Source organism: Taudactylus pleione, unplaced genomic scaffold, assembly GCF_031769625.1.
Source record: "Taudactylus pleione unplaced genomic scaffold, aTauple2 ptg001230l, whole genome shotgun sequence".
Lineage (NCBI taxonomy): Eukaryota > Metazoa > Chordata > Amphibia > Anura > Myobatrachidae > Taudactylus > Taudactylus pleione.
This window is the reverse complement of record NW_028285630.1, coordinates 132,321-146,370: the sequence shown is the minus strand read 5'-3', so window position 1 is coordinate 146,370 and position 14,050 is coordinate 132,321. Positions and strand designations below refer to the sequence as shown.

Genomic DNA, 14,050 nt, shown 5'->3' with positions numbered 1-14,050 from the left:
ATACATGTTTCACCTTTAAACCCCAGATAAAAGAGTAGTTTGTCAGAACTGAACTCAGTATTCATTATAATAGGAATCATACTCTGCAGTTGGTCGCTATTAAAAAATAGTTGGACATTTCGAGATAAAAATAAATCAGTGACAGAGCTGGGAAACCTAGAACTATCCCTGGAAATTAGATTCAGTTGGCAATTATGCCAAAAGCATACTTACTTACCCTACTGGAATGTCCAGGACCAATTATTGGGAGACCTCTGTACTCCTGGGAGAGCAGGTAACCTTCCCACCTGCCCGCCCACTACCTAGTGAAATTAGTGTAACAGAGAGGCGGGGCATGATATGATTTGCTGCATCATTATGGCTTGCCCACCCTGTGTGATGCCGTGGGTGGCAGCGCCACAATGTTTGCCCAGCCACAGCAGTGGTAACCAGTTTCTCCCCATCATGAGCATTCTCAGATAAAACAGAAATTCATCGGACAGTGACGAGTAGATATTATATTATAATCAGCTGGAATCTCAATAACGTCTAACTTTACAAATCTACATAGTCTTATAACATTTCCATATTGTCTACACACAATTCCAACACAAATAACAAGCAAAGGAACATTTTCACAGCAAAAATGATTTTATTATATTTTTTTATTTTATACAATTAAACCAGCAGATGTTTTTTGCAGGAATTATGTAAATGCTAGAAAAATAATTGTTGTAATAATCGGGTTTGTAATCCTCTTCTGTTGTCCTTATCCCTGTCTCCTGAAGTGAGGGGAGAACGATGGAAGGAAAAGGGGAGGTAGGGAGAGGCACGTTTGGGGGTCATGAGAAAAAATACCTTGGGGTATATTATTTACTAAAGGTTTTTAGAAGTGGAGATGTTGCCCATAGCGACAATCAGATTCTAGCTATAATCTTCTAGAAGGTGCTAGATAAATGTTAAGTAGAATCTGATTGGCTGCTGTGGGCAACATCTCTACTAATAAAAACCTGCACTTTAGTAAATATACCCCCTAGTCTCCCATGACAGTGTACTGGAGACAAGGTCCTAGCTTCTTCTCATGGGAGGAATAGCCCTGGTTGTACTATTCAAAAATGTATTAGCTTCTCTCTTCCGTGTTCTGTGTGATGATGATAGAATGCATTTTCCATCTGGTATTGTAGATCTGCGGTGCCTCACTTTCCATGCCACCAGTGGTACAACTGGTCATACAGAATGTTGGTGTAGGTGTTTACACCATTTGTTACCGTATCATAATACCCCCTGTGAACAGAATTTCATAGAGTACATTAGATATACGTGTATAAAGCTGGGGGTTTATGATTGGCTGTACTTACAAACAGCTGATCACAAAACACAGATCTTATAGTACACATAGGGGGAGATGGACTAAGCCTTGGAGAGAGATAAAGTGACTGGGGATAAAGTGCCAACCAATCAGCTTCTGTCATTTTTCAAACATAGCCTGTAAAATTACAGTTAGGAGCTGATTGGTTGGTGCTTTATCTCTCTCCACTTTATCTTTCCCCAAGGCTTAGTACATCTCCCCATAGACTGAAAGTGATGCATAATGTATAATAAAGTAATAATATACGGAAGCGCATCCATGTGCAGAGGCACCAAGAGTGGGGGTGGGCCTGGGCCAGCTGCTGTGAGGGACAACATAAAATACTATGCGTAGTATTTTACATTTGTTTTTTTTGGAGACCACACCTCCCAGATTTGGCCACGCACCCTCAGTACCTGGATCCTGTGGATGCTTCAATGGCCATGTCTATGTACAACTACTTTGTGCATGCTTGTAATAAGCTCGGCTGCAGTACTGTGTAATATAATATATGGCATAAATTACCAAATTGTGGATGCCTACCACCCACAATAATGCGATCTTATTCATATGGATACCAATATATTCAGTAAGGGCATGTTCTCTCAAGTGCGGCAGAAACACGTATATAGAGCGGGATGTACTGTGCTAAAGGGGAAATGCGGTAAAACCCCTGAAAATGCAGTTTTCGGGGGGGTTTCCGCATTCATCATATGTACTGCTTCGTCCCGATGGGTAATGCAAGCTTCAGGTGGCGTTACCCAATAGAAGCCATTGAGCTTCTTATTGGGATGCCTTCTCTAAGAGGGATCCCATCATCCCTCTAGCTGGGGGATCACAAAGGACAGCTCTTATCAGGAGAGCTTTCCTTTGCAATATTCTTGGTACACACCGCAGTAATCAATCGCAGTATGTACAGTCACGTGCATAAATATTGGGACATTGACAGATTTTCATATTTTGGCCTCTATTCACCACCACAATGGCTTTCAAATGAAACAAACAAGATGTGCTTTAACTGCAGACTTTCAGATTTAATTTGAGGGTAATTACATCCAAATCAGGTGAACGGTGTAGGAATTACAACGGTTTCTATATGTGCCTCCCACTTTTTAAGGGGCCAAAAGTAATGGGACTATCAACTCAAAAGCTATTTCATGGACAGGTGTGGGCTATTCCCTCGTTATTTCATTATCAATTAAGCAGGTAAAAGGTCTGGAGTTGATTCTAGGTGTGACATTTGCATTTGGAATCAGTTGCTGTCGACTCTCAATATGAGATCCAAAGAGCTGTCACTATCAGTGAAGCAAGCCATCATTAGGCTGAAAAATCAAAACAAACCCATCAGAGAGATAGCAAAAACATTAGGTGTGGCCAAATCAACTGTTTGGAACATTCTTAAAAAGAAAGAACGCACCGGAGAGCTCAGCAACACCAAATGACCCGGAAGACCGCGAAAAACAACTCTGGTGGATGACAGAAGAATTATTTCCCTGGTGAAGAAAAACCCCTTCACAACAGTTGGCCAAATCAAGAACACTCTCCAGGAGGTAGGTGTATATGTGTCAAAGTCAACAATCAAGAGAAGACTTCACAAGAGTGAATATAGAGGGTTCACCACAAGATGTAAACCATTGGTGAGCCACAAAAACAGAAAGACCAGATTAGAGTTTGCCAAACAACATCTAAAAAAGCCATTATAGTTCTGGAACAACATCCTATGGACAGATGAGACAAAGATCAACTTGTACCAGAGTGATGGGAAGAGAAGAATATGGAGAAGGAAAGGAACTGCTCATGATCCAAAACATACCACCTCATCAGTGAAGCATGGTGGTGGTAGTGTCATGGCGTGTGCATGTATGGCTGCCAATTGAACTGGTTCCCTTATATTTATTGATGATGTCACTGCTGACAAAAGCAGCAGAATTAATTCTGAAGTGTTTCGGGCAATATTATATGCTCATATTCAGTCAAATGCTTCAGAACTCATTGGACGACACTTCACAGTGCAGATGGACAATGACCCGAAGCATACTGCAAAAGCAACCAGAGTTTTTTAAGGCTAAAAAGTGGAATGTTATGCAATGGCCAAGTCAATCCCCTGACCAGAATCCGATTGAGCATGCATTTCACTTGATGAAGACAAAACTGAAGGGAAAATGCCCCAAGAACAAGCAGGAACTGAAGACATTTGCAGTAGAGGCCTGGCAGAGCATCACCAGGGATGAAACCCAGTGTCTGGTGATGTCAATGCGTTCCAGACTTCAGGTTGTAATTGCCTGCAAACGATTTGCAACAAAGTATTAAAAAGTGAAAGTTAGATTTAGAATTGATTAGTTTGTCCCATTACTTTTGGCCCCTTAAAAAGTGGGAGGCACATATAGAAACCGTTGTAATTCCTACACCGTTCACCTGATTTGGATGTAATTACCCTCAAATTAAGGGGCCTATTCATCAACACTAAAATAACGTTTTTAAGGACATTTTTCTTAAATAACGTTATTTTGGTATTCATGTAGCCACTTAGCACAGGAGATATCACAGATATCTCCTTGCTAAGTGCCCCTGCGTTAATTTCCACACTCCCCATACATTAGTATGGGGATGTGGAAATAGTGGTATTCATCAAATTCCGAAAATTATCAATTTTCGGAATTTGATGCAGTTACTATTCACCACTGTGAGGTGGCGAATAGCAGAATGGACTTACCTGTATCCGCGTGTGCAGGTCCCCCGACGAGTCCCTCCGGCGCTCTGCTCCGTCCTCAGGCTCCGGAGGCTGGTCGGACATGTGTGCTCCCCAGCAGAGCACAAGAAAGTTTAGACAAAAAAAAAAATGACATGACAGACCAGCAGACGGAGGCTGCTGCGCGGACAGGTAAGTCGGGGGGGGGGGGAGGTGAGTGGAGGGGGGAGGTGAGTGGAGGGGAAGGGGTCAGGGGGGTACACAAACTTAACGCATCTGTAGGCAGTGCTGCGCATGCGCTGGTTTTACAGATGTAACAGCGCATGCGCAGCACTGTTTCCAGATGCGATAAGGTAGTGTAGGCAGGGAAAAGTATCTATTTCCCGAAAAGCTGTCATCGGAAAAATGACAGCTTTTCGGAATAGATACTTATGGAGAGGTGGAATGATGAATTCCACCTATAATTAGCTAGAACTCCATGAGAGTTCTAAAGCTAATTATCTCCAGAGAATTTTTAGGTTTAATGAATAGGCCCCTATATCTGAAAGTCTGCAGTTAAAGCACATCTTGTTTGTTTCATTTCAAAGCCATTGTGGTGGTGAATAGAGGCCAAGATATGAAAATTCTGTCAATGTCCCAATATTTGTGCACCTGACTGTATCTGAAGAGAGGTGGGATGTACCGTATCGCAGATGCGATGCTTAGTACATCCCACCCATACACCTATTAGAGGGTGCATATTGTTCACCTGCTGTACACATTGATAGTAAAGATGGTGGCGTTTCTAAAACAAAACTGAAATGTTGCCGATGTGGAATATACACTATTTTTGCATGCAATTTTTTTTTTTTAAAGCAACCTACGCCTATTTTTGGAACCACTGCATCAGCCCCAATATACAAATATGTAGAAACAGCGAGGTTTGGTGCATCACAGAATGGGACATAAAGGAGAAGCATCTGTAGCAGGAGAAAATGCTCCCTACATAGTTAATTTTTCAGTGGATGAAAAACAAGATGTTTTTTTTGCTAAAGACTATTAGAAATGAGAGCAACTGGGCCAATGGATTAAATTATTTTGCAAAAAAAAATATGGCAATGGTGGCATTGTCAGTTGTCCATTTATACAGAAAAAAATAGATCTGGAAGATGCCATCTTCATTGTACAAACACACTAGGCCTGAGTCAGAGGTGCGCGCAAATTCTAACGCAATATCGATGTTCACGTAATTGAGCGATTATTTGCCCATGCGCATGCGTGAAAAGTCCTGGAATCCCCTACGACGCACGCCTACAGAGTTACACAGCAGCGTTACACAGAGTGCAAGTGGCGGCCTCAGAGGTGGGGCTGTAGCGCAGTCCAAAATTCAAATGGGAGCCACACCAACTGCCAGTAAGTTCCCGGCTGGCGATGTTTGGGGTGGCTCCCTTATCTGAATTTTGGACAGCGCTGTAGCCCCACCTCTGGAGCCGCTACTGCACTCTGTATAACGCTGCTGTGTAACTCTGTACGCAATCATCGTAGGTGATGTCGCCACTGACAGAGTGTACGCACAACGATGCTCTTGGGACAAGGAGAGGTGGGAAAAAAATGTGCCTCATGGGTGTGTTATGGGAATATCATAGGAGTGTCAGTGACAGTGTCTGCGTTCTCATACAGAGTAACTACAGCTGCCATAGGACTGGTGCAAGTATAGACGGTGCTTGAAATGATGTGCCGATGGTGACTTGTCAAGAATCACTGTCATTGTCATTTGTGGCTCATGGCTTCATGGTAACATGGCACCTTCTTTCATTGTGTGTGTAAATGCAAAGTCACAGTGAAATAAGTTTTCACTCATTACTGAACTTTTATAGCAACATATAGTACATTATCATGATTATAGTCCGGGAGATTGTTACTATTTCAGGGAGTCTCTGACAATAAGAGAGAGTTGGCCAGTGTGGGTTATATTTAGCAAATCATTCTTATTGGCTCACGGTATACGCTCTTACTTTGCTGTCTCCTCCAGGTCCCTGTTCCTGGCCTTCTCAACCAGTTCCTGGGTTTTCACACTGATGCTTTCCCATGTTGAAGTCAATAGATCTTGTGCCTGGGAGACGAATGTGGGAGACTCGCGCTTCTGTATCCTGTAACTCTCAATTCCTGGAGACAGAAGAAACTCATGAGGGAAATAAATATATACTGTGTAGTTGAACAGGTTGTATTGCAGTATTATAGGTGTAGTCCACCCTCAGACAATTCTGTGTTATTGCCGTGTACAAGCTCTCCAACCACTTGAAAAATTAGAAACAGCAACAAGACAAAAGTACTCATAGTGGATCATCTAATTGTTTTTAACATATATGCACTTACTTATATGTTCTTTTTTGTATGTCTGCTTAACTTGATAAAAGTTTAATTTTACATTAGGATAATTGTGCCCCCAAAACCTGAGAGTGCCTTTCTCTTGGACGCTATTTCAATTAGATCTTTAAACCCTCAGGGATGCACCTCCACATTTGACACTTATCACCCAATCTGGGGATTACATAACCTCACTGTGAATATAACCTCATTATATCATACTGTTGCTGCATCTAGTGCTTAGGGGTTCTCTTCCCCTTCTCTCCTCCACTTGGTTTTCTTGAACTTAAAAATATTATCAGTTTCTAGCTTGCATCTATGGTTTCTAAAATGGCTGTATATCTGCTTAGTAAATTGTTGGCAACTGGGCAGCAACAAGGTGTTGGCACATAAGAGAAACATCCCGTGGGCCTATAGTCAGACTTGCGAGGTTCTCTGAGACACGTGTATGCACAGTGCGCACCATTTTCAGTCGCACCTTCTGCAGCTAGCCTGCGGTACTTGTACTGTAAGTGCCATTGGTGATGATGATGGCTGTTTTGGGGGAAGTGTGATCGCATAGATAAGTACACCTTAGAATAGGGGCATATATTCACTGAATTACATTAGCTGTAGATGCCCCGGAATTGCAACTGGATTGAATTCCACTCAGAATCAACCTATTTTAGTTACTTTCACATGTCATCTCAGGGCTGAAATGGTCATCTTGCTCTCTGGCAAATGCTAGATGGGCTGATGGCCCAAAACCCTGGCCAGGCAGCTCCGCTTCCTGGTGCTCTACTCATCTGGCATGCTGAGAGACAGAAGCATACTGCAAGGCCATGCCCTGTGAGGTGTGGCCATAGTCATTCTCCGTGTAGGTGCACATGCATACAGGGATGCTGGAGCTGAATTACAGTGGCAGTCCGTGCCTGTGTAGTGACCCCTCTCCAGTATGCGCTCTGAAAATGCACCCTTTTGTACATGAACCCCTCAATATAGACATGAGTACAGTATACCTGGCCTGGTAAAGTCTCCAAACAGCACTGTACAAGTATTTTGGATATTATATAGAGAGACTCTGTACCACCTGCTGGTCAAACCCAGTATTGCAACTTTTTTCCACACGTTCACAGCATTTTATGGCCAATACTGGCTTAGAGGAATTTCAGATACCTGCAATCCCCTCTGTACATAACAGTGCCCTGGTCTCTATTGGTTTAGAGGTCTCCAAAATAAATTACTTTAGGATTTGTATAGATTGTAAGTTTGCAAGTAGGGCCCTCTTATGTCTGTCTTTTAAAACCCAGTCTTGTTCTATTAATGTTGATTCAAATTGTAAAGCGCAACGGAATATGCAGCTCTATATAAGAAACTGTTAATAAATAAATAAATACCTTTGTGAAACCTATTTTGAGAGATGGCCCTGGGCATGTAACTGCCCAGACCCTGTATTAATCCTAACATAGGAATCCAGACTTCTGTTTTAGCTGGGATAGGATCAAATAATATAACACAATACTAATAAAATTAATAAACCAGACTTTGTAATGCTTAATATTTATATTATGAATGTACAGTATTACAGCACCAAGCCAAGTGGACTTCGTAGACGTCCACAGGACCTTGCAATAAGAGATGTTGAAGACTGCACTTATAAATACATTATATTCAGCATACAGTAATAATTTGGCAAATTCACAGTACTCACCTGTGCTGATCAGCAGCAGCACCAGGGAAATGGCTAAAACCTTTGCTGGGTTCATGGTCTTATGATATCTCTACCGGAACACCTAGACAAAGGGGTGACCATGTTATATTTGAAATGATGCTGAGATACAGTGTCAAAATCTAGCATCAAATGAGAATTCTAACTTATACACTGTTGTTATGAGTTTCATGATAGACAATGTCATGGTCAGACAAGATACATAAGAATAAGATGTACAAACATTTTGGAAATTCAATATTTTTGGATGATACGGACAAGGGTGTGATATGTATTACCGCCGGCCGCAATTCCCGACAGCGGCTGCCCGGCACAGGAGGAAATCCCGATCGTCCATAGGTAAGTATTTACTAACCTAACCCCCCTAACCCTAACCCTCCTTAGGGGTGCCCAACCCTAACCTCCCCCTCTAAGTGCCTAACTCCCCCCTCTAAGTGCCTAACCCTAACCCTCCCTCCACCTAGCCTAACCCTCCCGAGGGGGTGCCTAACCCTAAGTCCCCCCCAGGTGCCCTAAACCAAATCCCCCCTGCGCGCGGCTGCCGCTGCGGCGCCCGGCATCCACTCGATCGGGATGCCGGGCCCCAGTCTCCAGACGTCGGGCAAATGACAGGCGTCTAGATTTAGACGCCTGTCATTCGTCCCTGGTCGGGATAAAGCAGTCTGGAAGCCGGCGGTCGGCATTTAGACCATTGGGTTCCAGACTACATCCCAGGGACAAGTCGAGGTGATACATACTTACATACTTTATCATTCTGACCACTAGGTGTGCTGGAGTTATGTCATTTTTGCACTGCCCCCCACCAACCCTCCCCTTCCCCCCACTGCTCAATACCACAATTTGTGCCGTTAAGCAGCAGGAAGCGTATCCACAATGACACGATTCACCATGATTATAACATTAACTGCATGCATCTGCTTTCCATAGCTACTGTATCTACACCTATGTATTTTCTGGTATTTCTGTTTTGCACCAGTTTACTACTATTTTTTAATTTATTCTGCTCTTTGGATTTATTTTGAATTACTTTGAGTCTACTTTTTCATTTTTGGAATTCCTTTTCTATTAAAGTGAGAGAGTGAATATGAGCCCTATTAAGGGGCGTATTAAATTAGTGATAATATTGTCCGATTTTGCAAATGTTTCCGATTTTGCAAATTTTTGTGCAATATTATCGCAAATTCTGGCATGCGCACTCCCTTTTTTCGCCAAAAAACAGGCGAAAATGGGTAGATGCGAATAACGATCACTCGAAAAGAGGCGAAAATGTCTAGACATTCAGAAAAATTAGTCTGTATCCCAAAAAAGGCTAACGTTGATAGGAACTCAATTTAGAAGTATATTATTGGCCGTAATAAAATTGTTTAGGGTACTTAAATTTCTTTGTTTGGCTGTAATTTCCGTATATGACATTTTTTTTTAAATGATAGAAAGCTATTTTTTTCCCAGGAAATTACCGCTGCACGTAAATCGGGGGTATGTAAAAATGGGTGCAAGTATATTTTGGTGTCGTAAAAACACTTTTAAAAACAGTTAAAAAAAAACACCTGCTGCAGCCACGTGCAATGTTTAAAACACCTGTCACATCCATACAGCCCCCCAAAATACCAGACCCAATACGTTAAACCCATTTTCAACAATTTTTTTTTTCACCCACAACTTGACAGGGCATTTGTGTCTAAATTACGCAAATTACAACCAACTTTTGGGGTAATTAATCATTAGGTGGGGGTGTCCAAAGGGTTCTGAAAGATATCCCCACATTTTTAGGCAAAAATAGGGATTTTGCATTTTTTTTCACCTGGTCTGAGATGGTGAAAGCTTGTCACCTATTTCACACTATCCGATTATCACGAGTGCAATAATCGGACGATATTATCGTCAGCGAATTGAATACGGCCCTTAATCTGAGAATTCCAATGGTATGAAAAATTCATATGGTAAATTCCAATGGTAAAAGTCAGGACTCAACTATTAGATGAATATGGTAAATATATATACAAATAGCTACACTTGGAGAAGCTGGGACTTACGTAAGATTGTAAGCTGCAAATATGGAAATCTACAATTTTTAGCAAAATATAACAAGACTTGTACTTAAAACTCAATTTATCCACAAATTGAGTGTTATTTTCAGCAAACTCAGCTCTATGATAGTGATCTTTTAAACCAACAAATCATTTTGGATGTGTTTTATCATGCCCGGTACAAAGTTCTCGCCCAACTCAGCAGTTTATTTTATGGTCTTGTCATTAGCTTCAATAAATGGCTTTATCACAATTGTTATACTTACTGTGAAACTCCAGCGTAAGCACATCACGTACAGAAGAACTGTTAATTAGCGCATTTTGGGGGAGATATATCAACATTCTAGGACTAGTGGAGAAGTTGCCCCATACCAACCAGTCAGCTGCTAGCTATCATTTATCAAGTGCTTTATATAAAATGATAGTTTCACCTGTCCTCTTTATGTTTTTTACATCTCCCCCCTGGTGGGTTCCAGCATAGTGTATATTCACCATATCCTGCTGGTTTGGCACTGTGTTGAGCATACATTACCCTGAGCATACTAATTAACAGTGGTTGTACTGTCTCACTGGCGTACTCTCCATGCTCCTAGGGGTCGCTACTGTGACTAGGAAACAAGTTATTTTTAATAAGAATCAAAGTTTTGCTCAGTATTATTTAAACTACTGAGGTTTTTTTGCACTTTAGTGCTAATGGCTGACAGTAGCTCATTCCATGGACCATTAAACATGGAAAAGTAGAAATTCCCCCTGGGCTAAATAAATTATATTAATTGGTATATTAATATTTAGCATGGAGTAATGAAAAATACTGTAGCTGTTTTTCCCTGCCCTGCAGACCTCAAAAGTTAGACAAGAGGGGAAACGAAGATCAATGCTGGCTATCTCTAAACCATCCCAAAAGTATTAGTTTGATAGTAACAGTAATAGTATATAATAATAATAATATTAATAATAGTAATAATTATTAATATTTGACCTTATTGAAATGGAATGGGTTCAATTCCCGTCAGCGGCAGCCTGACAGGAGCAGAGTGCGACGCAGCGGAAGCCCGAGACCGCTGGAAATCCCAATCGTGGATAGGTAAGTATCCACTAACCTAACCTAACCCCCCTAACCCTAACCCTCCTTAGGGGTGCCTAACCCTAACTTCCCCCCCAAGTGCCTAACCCTAATCCCCCCTCTAAGTGCCTAACCCTAACCACCCCCTTCCCCGCTGCCTAAACCTAAGTCCCCCGGGGGGGTGCCTAACCCTAAGTCCCCCCCGGGAGCCCTAAACCTAACCCTCCCCCCCGCGGCTGTCCGCTCGCAGCGCCCAGCATCACTACGATCGTGATGCCGTGCGCCGGTCTCCCGGCGTCGGGGAAATGCGGGTGTCTACATCTAGATGCCCGGCATTTCACCGTTTCCGGGATAAGACAGTCGGGAAGCCGGCTGCCGGTATATAGGCAGTCGGCTTCCCGATTGCTTCCCATTGAAATGAATCAACAGTTTATGAAATGTTAAATCTCAAATCTTTATCAATATTAGTAATAACATATTTAATAAGTCTACGTCAAATTTCTAAAACAATATCACTAATATTCTAAATAAGATAAAATAATACATGGTGTGATATAACACACAAAGCAATAGTTTCTTAAGGGATACAGTATATATATATATATATATATATATATATTGTCCTTAATGATATCTGGGAGCCTGGATAAAGCACCCACACAAACTGGTGTACGATATGTGTAGTATGTTTTGTATAGCAATATTATAGTGCTGATGTCTGATATAGGAATCGAAAGGTCAGCACCATGCATTTTGCCCATCTGTAAGACCTCATTGCTGTACATCACTTGTGCATTCTGGAAACAGAATGTCTCACACGGTTAAATCCCTTTCTACAGCACTAATGGAGTTATTGGGCTTGATTCTGGGTTGGAAGCAAAGCAAAAAAAAATCAAGAACAGTAACTTTGCAATTGAACAAACCATGTTGCAATACAAGGGGTGCACATACATGTATTAGTTTTGCATGCAAGGTAAATATTGGCTGCTTTTACATGTAGCCCACAAATGCTGGCTGCTTTATATTTACTGTACAATTTAGATCTGAGTTTAGACACACCCCTCTCAGATCTAAGGAGTCTATGTACTAATAATTGCGGAACTGCTGCGATTATTAAGTATCTATATTGCAGGGGATATTTGAATTTTTACTGATAATATCCCTGCTATGTACAAAGGGGTTGTGGTAACTGCTGTCCCTGCAAGTTATATCCCAGGCAAATTGTAGAAGTCTTTCACGTTTTTGAAAGACTTCTCCTGTGGAAGCTGACACTGCACATGCGCACAGTGTCAGCTTCCGGAGTTGGCCGGAGGCTGTGGCAGAGAGGTTGAAAGATCTCTCTTCTGCTCCTGGAGCCTCTATAGGCTTAAAGCAGTGTACACCATCTGAAGATGGTGTCAACTACCAGGGCCAAACTCTGAAAAGCTACGCCTTTTGGAGTTTGGTACATAGGGGCCAGATTGTACTCCCCATCGATAATAATGGCTACTGTGATCTGCAGCGCTAATTAGCACTTTTCCGGAGATTTATGTGAAATCTCCTGCATTGTACCATTAGTACATAGCTGCAATACATACAATGATGCAGAAACTGCAGTTTCTACATAATTTTATGTAAAAAAAACCCAGCCTGATACAGAACATAGGTCCCTGAGGGGTCTATTTACTAAGCAGTGTTAGGAAAAGAGTGAAAAGTGATAAGAAGGTGATAAAGTGCCAGCCAATCAGCTCCCAATTGTCATTTTTCAAACACAGCCTGTGAGATGACAGTTGGGAGCTGATTGGCTGGCACCTTATCACTTTCTTATCACTTTTCACTCTGTCTCCTAACACTGCTTAGTAAATAGACCCCTAAATCTCTCTGAACAATTTACATCTTCCCCACCTGCAGTGCAACATGGTTTTAGCAAGGTGTAAGGTTATATGCTTTTTCTTTGCTATGCTCCCAGCTCACCCCCATTGTGACCAGCATTAATTACAATAATTTAATGTGTACATTTTTATAAAACTTATACAGAATCCCTTTTAAAGGGAAAATTATCATTAAGTTACTGTAGATGGTGTGGAGACAATAAAGCAGCGATCTCGGTTACATGATTGCAAAATATCCAAACTGCAATACATCATTGATCAATCATTTGCTTAGTGAAAAGAGTCCTATGGGTATATTCACTAAAGTGAGAGTTTTTAGAAGTGGAGATGTTGCCCATAGCATCAAATCAGATTCTGGCTATTATCTTCTAGAAGGTGCTAGTTAAATGTTAAGTAGAATCTGATTGGTTGCTATGGGCAACATCTCCACTTCTAAAAACTCTCATTTTAGTAAATAATATACCCCCTAGTATACATAGCACTTCCCTGTTGTCTTCAGGGAGGAAGACGGACAGACAGACAATGATGACCGTCAGCTGGACAAGCGTGCACCACCGTTGAGACAAACATATCATTACCAACATTTCCACCTGGCAAAATAGGACATATTATACCACACCTCCAGCCCACCCAAACCATAGGCCAACAAATTGATTGATTAGCCAAACTACAACCATTACAGGGAGTACCCCACTCAATATCTGGCACAGCCTTTATGGCTGTCAGTATCGGATGTACATGCAAAAATTGGGACTGTACGTGAATAAGGGACAGCTTGTGAGTATTCCTTAGGCAGGGCTTCTTTCAAAACAGATGAATGGTTGCAGAACCTCAGACTCTGGGGCCGTGGCTTTGTTCTACACATAGGCAGCAGTACAAAGATGGTCATTAGTACATACCTCACACTAGTAATCTGGTCTTCCCAAATTCAGAAAGAAAGTTTACCTGTGAAGAAATAGAATTTATGGAACTTATCTGCCATGTTACAGAATCACTTATAAAGAGAGGTGAGTGTTGCT

At 41.7% G+C, this 14,050-nt stretch overlaps 1 protein-coding gene across 1 annotated transcript; it reads right to left on the bottom strand.

Moving 5' to 3' along the window:
- Positions 1–1,175: 1,175 nt before the first annotated feature.
- Positions 1,176–8,107, bottom strand: APOC2 (apolipoprotein C2). Its single transcript, XM_088462414.1, has 3 exons — positions 8,053–8,107; positions 6,011–6,161; positions 1,176–1,263 (listed from the first exon to the last, which is right to left on the bottom strand). The coding sequence occupies exons 1-3, from the start codon at positions 8,105–8,107 to the stop codon at positions 1,176–1,178; spliced, it is 294 nt and encodes a 97-aa protein (XP_088318540.1).
- Between the last annotated feature and the right edge of the window lie 5,943 nt (positions 8,108–14,050).